The sequence below is a fragment of the Myotis daubentonii genome, chromosome 19, assembly GCF_963259705.1.
Source record: "Myotis daubentonii chromosome 19, mMyoDau2.1, whole genome shotgun sequence".
NCBI lineage: Eukaryota > Metazoa > Chordata > Mammalia > Chiroptera > Vespertilionidae > Myotis > Myotis daubentonii.
In genome coordinates, this window is record NC_081858.1 from 24,829,923 (window position 1) to 24,847,338 (window position 17,416).

Here is a 17,416-nt window from a genome sequence, read left to right on the forward strand (position 1 = left end):
ATTCACATTTTAAAATACCTCAGAGAGCAGAAACACAAATGAAAGAAGATGGATCTTGGATGAAAACCAGGAGAATACTGGCTGTTTTAACCTTCAACAAACTAACCATGCTCATTCTTCAACATAGCTATCCCTGCCAGCTCTGGGTCTATGAGTTGGAAGTAAAATCATTGAGGTAGCCCCACCCCAATCCCGAGGTACCTTCTGTGTAAGCTGGGGCTTTGCTTTGTTCCCTGATGGGTCCCCAGCAGGTGGAGCACTCCCTGGCCCATAGTCAGGGGTTCAACAACCAAGAGCTAAAAGCCCACTGGACAGACAGCGTGGCTGTTGCCCGTTTCTGTCTGCTTCTGTCTCTCAGGGATCTGACCCCCACATCCAGCTCTCCTGGAGCTGGTCTGCTAGGACTAGTTGCACGACTAGGTAAGGCCACTAAATTGGGCTCCCTCTCTTCACTGGCAAAAAAAAAAAAAAAAAAAAGCAAAGGCTGGATGAGACCAGTGGTTTTAACCAGGGCATCCCTACAAATCACCTGCAGGGCTTGTTCAAAAGACCCAGGCGAGGCTCCACCTGTGAGAGTCTTCTGAGTGGGGCCCCGCGAGGTTGATTCATAGGCCCCTCTGAAAACCAGAGAGAAGGCACTGAGGTGGTTTCTGACTGAACTGTTCCCTCCTTGCAAGAGGGTACAGACCCGACTCAGAGGACTCCGAAAGGCCTTCCAGGTGCCCTGCTCTGTCACAGCTCACGAGAAGCGGTGTCTTGTCTGGCCCCAGGCACCCCAGGCTCTACTCTCTGGTAGAGCACACCCACGAAACAAGCACCGAGGAGATGCCACCGAGGAGAATTTAGGTCTCTGCGAGCCTTAAAACTACAAGGAACAATAAAAATGAAATTGAGTTTCCCATAAATATAGAATTATGTTACAATGTCTCAGGCAAAGCAGCTGCTTTATGGAAACAATATTTCAGGAAGTACAAAAGAACACAGCTGAAAGGTTGTCATATGCTGGGTCTGAATTTAATGGTTTTCACAAATTTAACTGAAAATCGCCCCCAGTCTGTTGGAATTCTACCACAGTCAAGTTTCAGGAAACCAGAAGCCAATTCTCATATTTAATGCATCGAGGCAAGCTCCCAGTGAGTGGGAGCCAAATAAGGTCTGGGAAGCGGCGCTCAGCCTCTCGGTAACCTCTCAGCCTGCAGGCCAGAGCAGTCCCTGGTCTGTGCAAAGAAACGTCAGCCTCTGGCCCCTTTTCCACTTGGCTTCCTGCTTCCCTCTCTCCCGGCTTCCCAGCTGGGGCTCGGGAGGAACAGGCATATGACTGCCCGACCCTGTTCTGTTCCTGGCAGGTTCGGAGCAGCACCACACAGGGTCTTACATGGTTCCTGAGGTCAGAAAAGCTGAGTGAGCCCCTCCTCACCACTGACTGACCACGCAGTCAGAATCAAGTCATTGTACTCTCCGAGTCTCAGGTTACTTAGCTGCAAATGGGAATAAAAACCTCTCAAGGTCACTGTAAGAATTAAATCCAATTAAATAAACTATATATGTTAAAAAAAAACACACAAAACTTAGAAACTATAGCTGAGAGTTTTTGCTTGAAATCAGCGACAATTTCCTTTTACTAGTGAGCCAAGATCATCATACCTGCCGCTTTCCCAGGACGGGAGGATGCAATGTGCCCATGGGAGGAGCAGTGTTTTCCCGAGTAGAAAAGAGGTGAAGGAAGCCTCCCAGCACTGACAGCTCAGGTAACTGAAGGGAACTTGACAGCAGAAGGAAAGGGGGAGGAGCAAGAAGGGGGAGGGCAGGGAGAGGGGGAGGAGCAACAGCAGCTGCAGCCACTTTCTGGGGCTGCCTGGAACAAGACTACTGTGCCCCATCCCGAGCACTGAAGGTAATAAGCTCTGAGAAGGAAGTCTAGTCAACTGCCTGAGTGCCCCTCAGACTGATGCTTCAGGGTTGGACCTCAGCTGCTACGTCAACATGGACTTCTGGATAGTTGTGATATATTCTAAGAATTTTCCTCTGACTCTTAAGTTTGACATGATCAGATCTTATTTGATTCACCTGGGCAGAATATGTTATTCACTCAGAGGATCCTGAAAAGCAGGAAGGAGGGTATCTGCTCCTTGGGCAGCTGGCTGGCAGAGTAAGACAAGCTGGACCCTAGAATGCCTTTGTGCTATTAAAGAACACCCATCATGGTTTCGGAGTGGAACGGAAGTGGCTTCTGAGATCCTCACTGTAAGCCGGGTGGCCACTCAGACGGTGCATACGGCCCTCTGAGTAGACTCTGAACTCCATCTCAGAGTAGACCCAGAGACCACGGGGGCCTTTGCACTTACCTTCCTGTAAGTACATGACCGCCTGGGAATAGTTCTGCAAAGCATGATGGGTCCTTCCGAGGCTACTATATGACACCGTCTTGGCCACCAAGTCGTTCATCTGGGCAGCGATACTCAAGTGCTGTTCTTGATAGACTACAGCCCTCTCGAAGGTGCCCAGAGATTCGTACGTCAGGCCCAGGTTCCCATAGGCTCGGCCCTGGCATGTGGGGTTGTTGGTTTCCTCTGCGATCTGCAGATCGAGCTGGTGGTACTGCAGGGCTGTATCATACTCCCCCATCTGCTGGTAGACGCCCCCCAGGCCACAGGCCGCATCGCTTTCCAGAGCTCGGTCTTTCATCTCCCTAGCAATGTTCAGCTGGCGTTCAAGGCAGGAAATGGCTTGTTCGTAATTCCCTAATTGGCTGTGCAGACTTCCCAGTTCTCCATAGGCCTGGGCTTTATTAAAGGCCTCCCCGAGCTCATGGGCGACCACGAGCCTCTTTTCAAAGCACACAAGGGCTTGCTGCAAGCTTCCCATTGCCCTGTGGGGATGTAGACAGAAAAGCAATGATATTATTTTGTGCAGGTGCAGACATACTAAAGCCCCTGAGAAAATGAAAAGCATTTGTCACTGTCACTTACTATAGAAGCTCTTAACTCCTCTTCTAGCTAAAATCTATCATGTGCCCTTAGAGTGAGATGCAGGGGAATTTCATAATCTGGAAAGCAATTCAAAAGTCATCCCTTAGTGACCTTCCCAAGAGCTTGAGATTCAATGGGATATACACCCCAGAGGAAACATAAAATATATTAATAGGCACAATGATAGCAAGTGAACTGTTTGGTTCTTCAGGCCTCCCAATTTCCACTACTGCTTAGACTATGTTTTTGAAATCACTTTACAACAGCTATAAATCCTTCACCCTGAACTCCTCCGAGCACTCTGTGGGTGATGATTTAGTTTGACCCTTGCCTTCCCTCCACTCCAGGAGCCCTAATCCCCTGCCTATCTGGAGAAGCCGTATATTTTGCAGACACAGACACCTTCTTGGGCTCCCCACATTCAGAAGGAAAAGCATCACCTTAGCCAACAGTGTATCTTTTTGTGCTGCTGCTAAGAGATGACGTGATAAGACTGGGAAGAACATAGATTCTGGCAGCAGACCAAACCAGTTGTGTGGAGGCACGTAAATTCCTTTTCCTGAGCCTCAGTTTCTAAATGATAATAAATCCCACATCCCATAGCAGATAATAATCCATGTAGAGCAATACAGGATTGCTATAAATGTTAAGCAAGATATATATTCAAGGTACCCAGCATGATGATAATATATATTTATTCACTCCTGCCATTATCAAATGGCTTTCCCTAAAAGCAACAAAATGGGAGCCAAATAATTGGTGGGTACAGATGACGTATTAAAAAACACTTCATATAATGTGGGAGGCATTCAGAAAAGCTCAGTGAAATTGATTCACTCATCTTTCCCGTTCTTATTATCTTTTATCTTGCTCATTACGATGCAGACAAAAAGGCAATGCAGTCAGAGTCAAAGAGCCCTGGGTGTGACTCTCAGCTGTCACTTTTAAACTGTGTAACCTTGGAGATTAACCTAACCTCTCTGGGCCTCAGTCACCTCCTCCATAACATAAAGGTAGTACTATGCCCTGCTAAATTCACAGAATCATTGGATGAACCAAATGAGATACGTATGAAAATGTTTTGTAGTTAACAAACCACATGCCATTACTGTCACAACTGCTCTTTGTGCAAGTTTATCAACCACGTTTACCTGTGTCCGTTTCCTAGGCCCCGGTAAGCCTTGGCTTGGTCTTGCATGCGATTCAGACTCTGGGCAACAGATAAATATTGTTCATAGTACTTGATAGCTTCCTCATAGTCACCCAAGGCCTCATAGCAATCCCCCAGGTTGCCGTAGGCCCGGCCCCTGTCGAGCACCGACTCGTTTCCACTCAGCTGCTGCAGCATGGCCAGCTGCTGCTCGAAGTAGCCGATGGCTTCTTCCATCACATTCATGTTCATCTTTGTGATGCCCATGTTGCCATAGACCTGGGCTTCTAGACTTGGATCCTTCAGCTTCTGCCCTAGATCCAGCTGCTCTTCGTAACATTTGAATGCCATTGTGTATTTCCCAAGGGCCATGTAGACAGCAGCCAGGTGCCCGTGAGCTCTGCACTCCCCTGGCAAGTCGCTCAGCTCCTGATATACCTCCAGTTCCTGCGTGTGATAACCCAAGGCCTTGTCGTATTTCTGGATCATTCGGTATGCAGTGCCCAAGGCTGCATATGCACTGGCCTCCAGTCTTCTGTCCTTTACATGATGAGCTAAGCCCAGCTGCTGCTCATAGAATTTTATTGCACCATTTATATCTTTTTTACAGATGAATATATCGCCCAGGTTCCCTAAGGCTCGGAATTTAGCCTGGGAATTATTCAGGGACTGGGCTAGGGACAGCAGGTACTTTTGACACTCTTCAGCTTTGCTAAAGTTCAATAGAGCCTTGAATGCTAGGCCCAAGTTGCAGTAAGCTTTCGCTTGGCTCAGTTTGTCATGAAGGTCTTTGGCCAGTGCCAGATCCTGCTCATAGTACTTCACCGCCTCCTGGTAATTTCCCAGGCAGTAATGGGCATAGCCGAGATTGTGGCAGACCTTCCCTTCTCCCTCCATGTCTTGAAGGTCTGGAGAAAGCCGGAGGTACTGTTCATAATAGGGGGCAGCTTGGACATACTCCCCCCGAGAGCAGTGGAAGTTGCCCAGGTTGCTGAGGGCCCGGGCCTCACTCTGGATGTCACGCAGCTCCCGGGCAATGTTCAGGTGGTTCTGATAGTGCTGCAGGGCCCGGTCGTGGGCACCCAGGGCCTGGTAGGCCACAGCAAGGTTCCCGTGTGTGGATGCCTGCGAGGCGCGGTCATTCACTTCCATGGAGATCTGCAGCTCCTGCCGGTGGTACTTGACGGCCTGGTCGTACATGCCCAGAGCATTGTAGGCATTGCCCATGTTCCCGTAGGCACGGCCCTGAGCAGCGTAATCGCTCAGCTCCTGGGCGATGCACAGGTGGGTCTTGTGGAGCTTCAGTGCAGTATCATAATCACCTTTCATCTGGTGTATAATTCCTGAGGAAGAGAACAGAAAAAGGTTAGAATAACATTAGCAATTTGGAAAAAAACGTAATTTGCAGCTTAAGTTATATTCAAATACAATCCAGATGAATTAAAGAGCTTAAAATAACAGAAGGTAGAATTAAATATTTATTAGGTCTCCAGAGGGAGGGTAGCTTTCTATGCTTCGAAGCAACAACAACAAAAAATTGACAGATTTAATTATAAAAATAAGGTGTTTTCTACTACAAATATATATCTAAAATTAAAAGGCAAACACCATACTGGAAAATATATTAACAATACAACAGCTATTGTGTGTAAAGATTTTACTGGGTCTGGCTTTTTTTAAAATCAAGATTTAAATTTACTGAAATGGGCGAAGCACTGAGGCAGCAGACAACTCACATCCAAGGAAATCCAAAAGGTACCCAGAGGGAAAAAATGCTAATTTCTTTTAATAATCAAAGAAATGCAAAATAAAGCAACCCTGAAGTACCACATTATGTTTACTAAATTAGCAAACAAAAAATTTAAACAACATCCTATACTGATGAAGCTGCCCTGACACGGGTAAACACATTGCTGCTGGACATCAGTTGGCACAGCCTGTGGAGTAGCAGCATGGCAAGAGCCACAAGCACAGTGCTGCTCAGACCCTGCAACGCTCCTCATGGAAGGGCGGTGTTCTAAGGAAATCAGGCAACAAATGCAAAAGCTATAAGCATAACAATGTTTACTGCCACAGTATGGGTTAGTGGAAAATTAGGAACATCTTAAATGGCAAACACAGGGGCTGCCATATATCAATCCAATAGAGGGGTTTTGGTCATTAAAAAGATAATATGCCCCACTGGAGTGGCTCAGAGGTTGGGCGTTGACCTATGAACCAGAAGGACACGGTTGGATTCCTGGCCAGGGCACATGCTGGGGTTGTGGGCTTGATCCCTAGTAGGTGTGCAGGAGGCAGCCAATTGATGTTTCTCTCTCATGGATATTTCTATCTCTTTATCCCTCTCTCTTCCTCTCTCTCTAAAAAAATTAATAACATTTTTTAAAGATAATTATAACGTCTACGCAGAAAAATGGTGGGGGAGGAAAGATTCTTACAATAATGATTTTTTTGGCTTTTTTTTAGAGAGAGTAGAAGGGAGGGGGAGTGACAGAGAAAGAAACATAGATGTGAGAGAGACAGATCGATTGGTTGCCTCCCACATGCACCCCGACCATGGCCAGCTGGGGATCCAGCCTGCAACCAAGGTAAGTGCCCATGACTGGAATCAAAACCAAGACTCTTCAGTTTGCGGGCTGTTGCTCTACCCACTGAGCCAAATTGGCTATGGCTTCTTACAGTAATATTAAGTGGAAAAAGCAGAAAACAATGCTGCATGCTCCCTGTGACGAGTAGGAAAAAAAATATGCACAAGGATGAGACTTTGAGGAGATTATGCAAAAATAAAAATAGATGCCTTGTTAGGTGATGGGATTTGAATGATTTTTGTTCCAAAATTTCTTGTAATTCTGCTATACAGCTTTTACTGTCAACAATAATAGCACTTCAAACAACCTTCATAAAGTATGCTATAAGCTGCTAAGCTAAGCCATTGTTTTCACAAGCAGTTCAAATGAGATCATAAATATCAAGTAGTTCCAAATGAGGGATATTAGAGAGGTAACTTCGGAGATGCCTTTAAGGTGAGCCTGGTTCATCCCAGTTGGGGCCAGGGTGGGGCACTGGAAAAGCTAGAGGGAATCTAGCATGCAGACAGTTTCTCCTTGCCCTTGGTTTTGAACATGCTTTTCCATGCATCCGTGTGGGAGCTTTGCAGTGGTGACAAAAACCTGCAGAAGTACAAAAACTCAGACACCAAGATGGCTTATTAAAATATCTGAACTGAAAATAGAGGCACGGAGGAAGCTGTCAAAATCCAGCCTCTGCAATTCGCTTATCTCTGTGACACCTTTCATTAGTTCGTTCGTTCATTCATTCACTTGTTCATTTGTTTATTCATTCATTCATTCACTTACACACCGACCTAGGAAACATGAACTGAGTATTGTACACTACTATTGTGGTGGGAGCAGGGGAGAGGAGAAATGAAGACAGGTGTCTGCTCTCAAAAAGCACACAGTCATAAGGGAAACAGTCACGAAACAAGTCAGTACACATAATAAATGCCCAAGTGGGTGTGGGGGGCAGAGACAGGAGTATGTCAGGGCCGCTCTTCGGGTCCCCACTTCCTCCCTGCCTACGATGGAGGTCTGCCCTACCACAGGAGGTGTGTCCATCTCTGGGCCCAGCATCTCTTTGACATTAACTGGACTTAGGGTACTGCATACATCATTTAGCCTCTCTGAGCTTTTTAAGGTTCATCTATAAAATGAGGAAAACAGTAATATGATACAAGCCTTAAAGGCTCAAATGAAATAATATGTGTATAAGTGTATTGTAAACTATAAAGTGAAATTCAAATACTAGTTACTGGATGTATTAGATGCTTTAAGGAAAAGGAATGCTGGAGGTGGCAGAGATTAAATAAACCATGGCAATTCTTCTGTGTATTTGCTTGTATGAGTAAAATATGTAATTTAAAAACAATTAAGAAATCATGGTACTCTATGCAATGCAATAACATGGTACCATTAAAAATGGTAAAGTAGAAGTTTACATATTCACATGGGAAAAAATTGTAATATGTTAATGGGATATATGGTCACAAACAGTACATTTTAATAAAAATATTAAATAGGATGTATGTGTATATGTATATGTTTACATTTATAATATACACACATACAACACAAAATTTATTTAAATGTTAACAGTAATGACTTTGGGGTGGTAGAATGGCACTTTTTTCTTTTTGATTATTTGTATTGTCAGTGTTTTTTTCTATAATGAATGCATAACCCTTGGTTTAAAAATTACTGAAAGAATTTTTGAAACTGATCCAATAAGAGGAGTGATATTCCTGGGGGTTGGGTCTGGCCACTCCCCTGGGCTGGAGATGTCGCCAGCATCCAAGCTGGAAGGATGAGAGTCTCCAGAACCTGTCTCAAGGTTAGAAACTCTGAGCTGCCCAGGAGGCAATACCTTAGCATTACCCAGGGCCCCTGTTAGTGGTGACAAAGTATTAGTGACGTCAACATTCCCGTTCTAAAGACCAGCAGTTAGCCTGGACCCTTCAAATGCTTTTATCTAAAGAGAAAACTTTTAGATTTCAAATTTCCAGGTATCCTTAAAGAAAATGAATCATTTCACTCCCTCTCTCCTCAGCTTCTGCATTTCTGAAATGAGAGTCAAAATATCTGCCCAGCCACCAGTCCATGGTCATGGACAGAGCCAGAGCCGGGGAGGGCGGCCGCGTGCCCACATCCCCTCTGAGCACTTTCTCCCCAGCAATGTCTTTGCATTGATCCCCCTTCCCCCCAGCTTTGGATTTCACTGTAATGATTTTTAAGCCAATATGATCACTAGTCGGTTGCTAAGAGGATGTTGAGACCTTCAGAGAAGGCAATCAGGGGAAGTTCAGGTTTTTTCCTGCTCCCTACCACCAAAGACACAGGTCTCCTTGCTAGCTCCCCGCTCCACACTGGTACCCCATCATCCAGGAAGCTGACGAAATATCTAGAAGGCACACCATAGTGGCAAAGAACAGAACTTTAAGTCAGAAGTCCTGTTCTACAAGCCTGGCTCTCACCTCATTAGCTGAGTATCTTTGAGACAGCCACTTTATGTCTCTGGGCCTTTCTTTCTTTTTTCAATTGAAAACTTTCTGATGTTGTTTGCCTTCTTAATAATAAGGTCAGGTGATAATCATCTCAAAGAAATGGTATGAGAAACATGTTAGTATATATCAATAATCTGTGTAAACTGTCGCTTGCTTTCTAACCATGGTCTGCGCAGAGTGAGAGAGAGGAAGGGGAATGCTGTCTGGCTCTCAGGGCCTTAAGAGTCTGGCCTAGTTAATAGGGAGCAGTTGGGACGATAATGGCTACTCAGGGTTCAATGATTTGTGAAAGAAACTGCCTGCTGGTTATGGCAAAATGATCTGACCCCCAGCCAGCTTGCCCACGCACCCCCCCTTTCCTCCTCCCTTTCCTCCTGGTCTGATACGTCCAAGGATCTATAAAGAATTATAGGAAGATTCTCAAAACAACTTCCGGACACGAGCAAAGGCAAAAGGATATGGATCTGGCTGAGTGGGGATTTTTTTCATCTGCCCTGGGTCTCTACTGTCTCGCCGCTGCCAGCCAGGAGAATTCTGAACGGAACATTACACACAATTGGCAGCCTTTCTCTTTATTGAGGCAACATAAAAGCTGCCGAGAGCTGCCAGCAGAGTGACTGCACATGCTGAGGAGATAATCTGCAGATCCTCCTTCCCTTTGGAGACCGCAGCTTGATTTTCCAGGGCCGTCACTCAGATGAGGACTTGCAGAGGGCCTGTCAGCGGGGTGCACTAGGTGACAACATGCTCGGGGAGGGGAATTAAATGAAGATTAGTGGGGCAGAAGACCTTCCACAAAGCAGAGTTCTCACAGGGGGTGTGGTTATGGATTTATACAGCAGCACCGTCGGCCTCCACCTCTGTGTCAGGAGTGGTCACTGCCCTGGGAATAGCAATACCGACTACAAAGAGCCATTGTGAAAGCCAAGGAGACCATGCTTTCTAGAAGCTAGCACAGTGCCGGGGACATAGCAAGTGCTCAGTGCATTTTGGTTTTATTATTAACCATGACCAGCAAACATCAATGGAGGTATGCACGGGACAAGCCAAGCAGGAGAATTTCTGCTGAAACTGGAATGTTTAGCATTTCAGCAGTGAATTCTGACTGCATTTTCATTTGTGAATTCTGTAAAAGTAGGGATTCAGTGCCTCCACAATGGACGTGCTCTGATCATTTCCTGACCATATTACTGTTCTGATTATTAATAGTTCATGATCCAAATGGGGGTTTAAGAGTTCATCCACGGCTTCCATCCTGGCCACATCACCAGCTATTCTCAGGGGAAACATAAGAATTGGGGATTGGAAGAGGCCCTCTCACAGGTTCACTTTATAAAGACATGACCTGGGCCCAGTGAGAGGAAGTGCGTTAGCGGCAGAGATGAGGAAGGGACTCTTGACCCACAGCCCATCTGCTTTTAAAATAAGCAGAAGATACGAAGGAACTGTTATTAATCAGTTTCACTAGGTGTGAACTGGGACAGTAGCTGTGTTTTATAAAGTTCTCATCTGTTAGAAATACATATGGAAGCATTTACAAAAGAAATGACATGGTGTCTACGATTTACTTTAAAATACTCTAGCGGGGGTTGGGAAGTAAGCATGTGTGTGCATGCATGCATGCGTGTTTATGAAAACAGATGAAACAAGATTAGCAAAATGTTGATAACTGGTTTATGAGCTTAGTGGGGGTTCATTATACAGTATTGTCCCCTCTTTCTGTGTGTGTGTGTGTGTGTGTTTATGTGTGTGTGTAAAATTCCACAATAGAAAGTTAAATCAAATAAGAAAGATATGCAGAGAGCTGTTCTGTAGCCCACTCTGGACTGGGAAACACTTTCTCATAGCTCAGTCCTGATGTGGATGTTTAAGTTCATTTCCTCATCTTTGGGACCACAGGAGAGAAAGAAATCAGCTGGTCGCCAGCCTCTATAGCTGTACCAACCTCCTTATCCTTCTCCAGGCCCGGAGGAGGGCATGTACAGACTGCAAACAACACGGTGCTTGTCCCATTGTTTCAATTTTATAATCATGATATTTAGTTGTACCTTTCATTTCAAATGATCTTAAAGGACAACATGCTATTTTGTCTTTCAAACAGGAAACGTGGGAGGGGATGGTGAACCAGCTGGGAACACCTGCTGCACATGCTCAACTGCTCTTCCCAAGGCGCCCCTAGCCAGGCGGAGCACCCCAGTTTCTCCAGGGCACCCATCATTCCAGCTGCAGACATCTTCAGGTTCCCCGGACCCTCTCCTTCTCGAGTTCCACACAGAGCTTCTGTATATTGCACCTAAAATATCTCAAAGCTTGGGGTGGGGAAGAGGAGAAATACCTGCTTAGTAAACAGAGGGCTGGAATCCAAGTGCTAATGAGTTTTCTCTAACTCATTCTCCGGTTACTATTTATGTATCCTCAGACAAGGCCCCATTATTTTTTTTGTCCCTAAAGGACAGCAAAGGTACAGCTATTTTTAAATGGCAGAAATTAAAAAATCAGTTCTATGACGTCAGCTACAAGCATCTTCCCAGTAGGTAAGCTTTTCCTGAGAACTTGTGCCTGCTTTCTATCTGATGATCTCATTCACACTTCAAAACAGTCCTGAGGTCACTGCTGTGGTCTCAGAGACCCGGAAGACAAGAACACACGGGAACCACACGGCCTTCAGGGGCAAGACGAGTACTGGAATCTAGGTTCCTCTGACGCAGGAGTCCATCTCTTTCACCTGCTCCCCTTCTGGAATGAAGTGGTGAAAAGCGGTCATGACTTTATACCCACTTCTTCTTTATTAACAGTACACTGTCAGGCCAAAGCAACCCTGTGGCAGCTATATAAGAACAGCCTGGCTAAATCTGTATCTAGAGCAAAGACGTGCACATTAGAGACCGGAAACTCCTAAGGAATGGAGGAGGAGGAGGAGGAGGAGGAGGAGGAGGAGGAGGAGGAGGAGGAGGAGGAGGAGGAGGAGGCCGCGTCGGATGTAATCACTAGTGTGGGCACCACCACTTGGGCCATCCATGTCTCTTCTGCCATCATTTATCTTAATTACATCTGTCTACTTTTCCTGCCAACCCACCAGGCTCTTCCTGCTCCTCCAAAGGATAAGTGAAGCTAAGAGCCTGTTATCTTCTTTTGCGTCAGCGGCCATTGAGGATGTCTTTAGTGACATGGAGAGTTGAGTGGCACTTTTGTCCCAGATCCCAACTGCCCTTCTCTTCTGTTTCCACTTGAAGGAGCCGCTATAATAAGGCCGAGGATGCCACCTCTCCCTCCCACAAACACACTCCGTTAGAAACTACTTGTCTTTCCCTGCTCCCAGCTTTGTTGAGGTATAATTGACAAAACAGTAAATATTTAAAGTATACAATGTGAGTATTTGGTATATATACATTGTGAAATTATTGCCACCATCAAGTTAAATTGCACATTCATCGTCTTTTGTAGTGAGAATGTCTAATTTCTACTGTCAGCAAATTTCAAACATATTAAGTATTGTTAACTATAGCTGCCCTGCTGTACTTAGGTTCCCCAGAATTCATTCATCTCATAACCAAACTTGGAGGAAATAAAATGTAGTCGAAATAGAGCCCGAATTGCTCACTCCTGGCCCTCAAGGCTCCCCATAGGCTGAACAGAGGCCAAGTTAGATCCTCTGTAGATCCTCCTGCCATTGTCCTGCACACCAGGGGTAAATAATAGCAAGAAGACAGCCTGGACCCCACTGGCGCCCACAGGTATTTCAGGGCCTTCATCCATGGCCCCACTTCCTACTTCCCTCCGAGAGTTAAAAACCCAGACTGCAGGTGAGCAGCTCAGAAACTCCCTGGTTCTGCACGGCCGTAAATTCCGAGGCGGTGGGGAAGATTAATTGTGCCATGAAGCAGGGGAAATAATAATTAAACCTATTTAAAAAGGAGGTGGCTGGAGAGGGGTGCTCTGGAGATGGATGATGAGGTAGGAAGTGCGAGGCACAATCATCCCTAATGGCCGTGGCCAGGCCACTGTGAGAGAACTTGGTGGGAAGCCCAGAGCGGAGTGAAAAATATGCCGGGCCTGCCTGGCCAAGCTCCGCCATTAGTCACTGTTTGGAAAAGGCAAAGCGTGCCTGGTTTTCATTGTGGATCACAATGAGAGGTGGGAGGCACCCTCATAAGTTAACAATGCAGAGAATGTTGCTGGGAGTTCGTTTCTATATGAAACAAACAGTTCTTTTGTTTCAAAGTCTGAGGTAGAATTACTGAAATGCAGAGATAGCCCTTCTGTTCCTCCCTTGAGCTCCTCCTTCTAAAAAAAGGACCAACCCCACCTCCCTAGAATACCTTCTAAGGCCCCTGTGGCCTGCGGAGTAAAGTGTTGATTGATTAAAATGCATTTACGAGCTTTCTGGACCCAGCTCTAACCCACTCCTCCCTGCCCCAGGCTCCCTGTGCTATGCCAGCCACAGAGCAGCCCCATTCGCCCTTCCACTCTCTCCCACCCTGCTTTGTATGCCTGACTTTCTCATTCCATCGCTTGGCTGGGACTGCCTTTCCCCCCATCTGTGGCAGACTTTACTAATGATCTATACTCTCTGGTTCTCTTCTACATTCAGATAGTATTTCCTACTCAGGAAAAGCCACGGGTGCCCTCTGCAATGCTGAGTACAAGCGACGTGTTACTTCCAGAGGAGCAGTAAGAGCTGGAGTACCATATTCCATGCTCTCTCCCCCTCCTCACTGCCTGGGGAAGTACGTGTTCCAGACGGTCCCGCTGTAGGCCTGGATTAGTGAGCTGCTCCTGAAGGCTATAGGAGCCTGTGGTGGGCTGTGTATGAATACAATACTTTCACGTTTTGGGTCACTCAGATTTGTGGACTATTGTTTAACAGTAAACAATACTGGATGTGCCATACAATATCAATCTTCCAAGCCCTTGTCATAACCTACAATTTCAAACTGTCCTTCCGAAGTCTGTGTAAGAGGAGAGACACCTATTAATATAAGTGTTCTGAGGGGATTTACGTGATCCATACCTCTGGATGTTCTGAATTCTAGCCCGGAATCAAGTGAGTCTACTACAATCCATAAACTTGAACCAAATGACCTTGGACGCATACTGGATAGGCTTCAATTAATTGAGGTTTAACCTTAATGATCTAGAGTTACTTGTTTTTTCTTTACTTTTATTTATTTATTGATTGATTGATTGAGAGAGAGAGAGAGAGAGAGAGAGAGAGAGAGAGGGAGAGAGTGTGTGTGTGTGTGTGTGTTAGGGAGAGAGAGACATCCATCTGTTGCCCCACTTATTTATGTATTCATTGGTTGGCTCTTGTATGTGCCTTGGTAGGGAATCAAACCCACAGTCTTGTCATATTGGGATGACCCTCTAACCAACTGTGCTACCCAGCCAGGGCCAGGTTTTGATTCAAGTTTCCTATTAGAAAAAGCATATAGAAATCTATTATAATTTTACTGTTAAAATTTTATTGATGCTATAAATTTTGTTACCAGAATACCTTATATAAAATCTCCCTTGAGAAATCTCTTAGAATTCAGCTTTCCTTCCCCGGAGGAATTCTATGCTCCCATCTTTTGGGTAATGAGGACTGTTTGTTACTCTTTTTGCTTTGGCCACCAGGAAGCTCTGACTAAACATGGACCTCTACTGTAACAAATGTTAGCCTTTAGGCTGCATGTTTTGGCTCTTTTCCCTGAGATTGGTTTCCTACTTTGATGTGTATTTACCCGATTTAATTTTCTATTTCTATTGTATCATCATTTGATATTGTAAGCTAAGTAAAGTCCTTTATGGAATGAAGTTATAAACGAGCAAGCAATCAAAAAACCCTTTTACCTTTGTTGCATTCTCAACTGATGGCCTAGGTAAACTGCCTACCCCCTTAGTCTGCCACTTCTCGAGTTTGCAATAATTTGTTTCAGGGACACTTTTCTATCACCTTTAATAACCCAAAAGGAGATAGTGTTTTATGGTAGAAAGGCACAGTGACCAAATTGCAGGTTCCCTATTCCTGGCTCTACCATTTCACTGGCTTATGGTCTTAGAAAAGTTACTTCTCCTGGCCTCAAGTTTTCATCTTTGTGATACTCCATTTTCTAGGATACTGCTATTATTCCAAACAGCTTTGATAACTATAGCCCTCAACATTACAATGAACAAAATCAAAATATGCCACTCCCTCTAGCATTATTTTACTATAGAATGTAATTCACTCTAAGTCTTAGATGCAATCTTATTTCTAAAGTGAGTACACTAAAGGGAACTTGATACCAGATCATCTCATCTAAGGGGAGAGAGAAATCCTGGGCTCTGAGAATATTACAGCCAAGCTCTGCATGTGATGTGAGAATGGGGCACATTTCTTTAAGGGTCCCCAGTCTCTGCATGTGAGACAGGAGACCCCCAAGGGCATTTGGAAATGTGGTGAAGCATTTTTGGTGTCAAAATATCAGGAGCTTACACTGGGTGGGCTCAGGGGCACCAAACAGCCTGTACTATGTGGGAAAGTCCTGCACAATGAAGAATGATCACACCCCCAATGTCAATAGACCACACTGAGAAATACTGGGTGCTCTGAGGTGATTTTACACCCTGCCACTAATTAATAATCTGGGGGGAAAAACATAAAGTCATTTCTGTACTGTCATCCAGTTGAAGTTGTTAAAATTAATCATCAAAGCTAATTACTTGGTAAGTCTGTTGGCTAGTATCCAATAATTTAAGCAAAAGACTGAGAAATTGGAAACCTTAATTTTAAAGTCTGGCTTACTGACTGATTGCCTTCACCACAGTTTTTTTTACCTGTGAAATGTGATTCACTGTGAAAATAAGTTATAGGCTTCCTCTCAATTTAATTATGATAATTAATAAGGGAGAAGGGCCAGGCCGGTGTGGGTCAGTGGTTGAGACTTGACCTATGAACCAGGAGATCACAGTTCAATTCCCAGTCAAGGCACATGCCCAGGTTGTGGCTCGAGCCCCAGTGTGGGGTGTGCAGGATGCAGCCAATCAATGATGTTTCTATCTCTGATGTTTCTATCTCTCTCTCCCTCTCTGAAATCAATAAAAATATATATTTTTTAAAATAAAGGAGAATGGAACCTTTCCTAAATAATAATGACAACAATATACAAAATTTTCCTTGGTGATCTCATTTAATACCATGACACCAAGACCCACTATGTGACTCCAAATATGCAATTCCAGCTCAGAGTTCTCTCCTAAATCTTAGTCTCATAAGTCTAACTGTCCACTGGCTATACCTCAAGTAACCTAAAACTCAAGGTTTCCAAAAATGGTTGTAAATTGTGGAGCAGAATTAAATCGAACACTTTATGGGACTTGTCAGTTTTCAGAGTCCTTGGGCCTCCATTATCTTATTTGATTCTAGAACAAAGGCTGGGTCTGCTCTGAAGACACAAAGGCCATATGGTCCTTCAGTCACAGAGCTGGGATGAACTCAGGGCCACCGCCTCCAGCCCAGCACTTTCCTCCTGGGTTACTCTGCAGCTCTGAGGCACAACTGCTGCAGAATTCAGCTGTGTAATCGGGGAGGTGAGCGGGGAGAGGGGGCTGAGGGTGTGGACAAAGCCCATCCCCCAGGGCCACACCATTCCTTCAGAGAGGATGAGAGGATGGCGTGGTCTGCCCAGGCCAACAGGGAGCCCTGGAAACAGACAGGCAAGGGGAGGAGGAGCAGAGGAGCTGGCCAAAAGAACAGCCCTTCGAAATGATTTCACTTTGCAAATTCAATTGCAAAGACAGATGGATTTTCCAGCAAGGCTGGAGAGCAAATTATGAAATCTGCTTTCCCAAGGCAATCAGGACTGAAAAGCTTCATTTTAAAAACTCACGCTGGATAGAAAACTCATACTCTATGACTGTGTGAAGTGTTCTAGCTAGATTAAGCATAATGCTATCAAAACAAGTGATTCATATATTCTGCTCGTTTTTCTATTAGTACATGGGCTTTTGGTTAGGGCAATTTCAAAAACATGGAAAAGCGCAAAATGGGATTGACATTGTGAGTCCATTTACTGCTTTCAGTTTTTCTTCCCTTTCTGTTTAATTGAGAGAGATTTACTTAGGAAATAGAGGCTCCTGATACCGGCTTACTCGTGGACAGCACAGAGACGCTATTTGAACATGTCTTCCTAGAAAGCTCTTGTGAGCACTCTAAATCTAAAACCCCGTTTACCGCGCTTATTCACGTCATAGACTCATAGGTCAGAGAAGCCTGCG

The 17,416-nt window shown here is 45.0% G+C and overlaps 1 protein-coding gene across 4 annotated transcripts in view; it reads right to left on the bottom strand.

The window, feature by feature from the left end:
* TTC28 (tetratricopeptide repeat domain 28) overlaps window positions 1–17,416 on the bottom strand; it is a 387,004-nt gene that overhangs the window by 76,696 nt on the left and 292,892 nt on the right. For all 4 annotated transcript variants that reach the window (XM_059677128.1, XM_059677127.1, XM_059677126.1 and 1 more), the window contains 2 exons: window positions 4,121–5,462; window positions 2,346–2,869 (listed from right to left, as the gene is read on the bottom strand). In XM_059677128.1, the coding sequence (XP_059533111.1) occupies window positions 2,346–2,869; window positions 4,121–5,462 (1,866 nt within the window). The remainder of the gene's footprint in view (window positions 1–2,345; window positions 2,870–4,120; window positions 5,463–17,416) is intronic.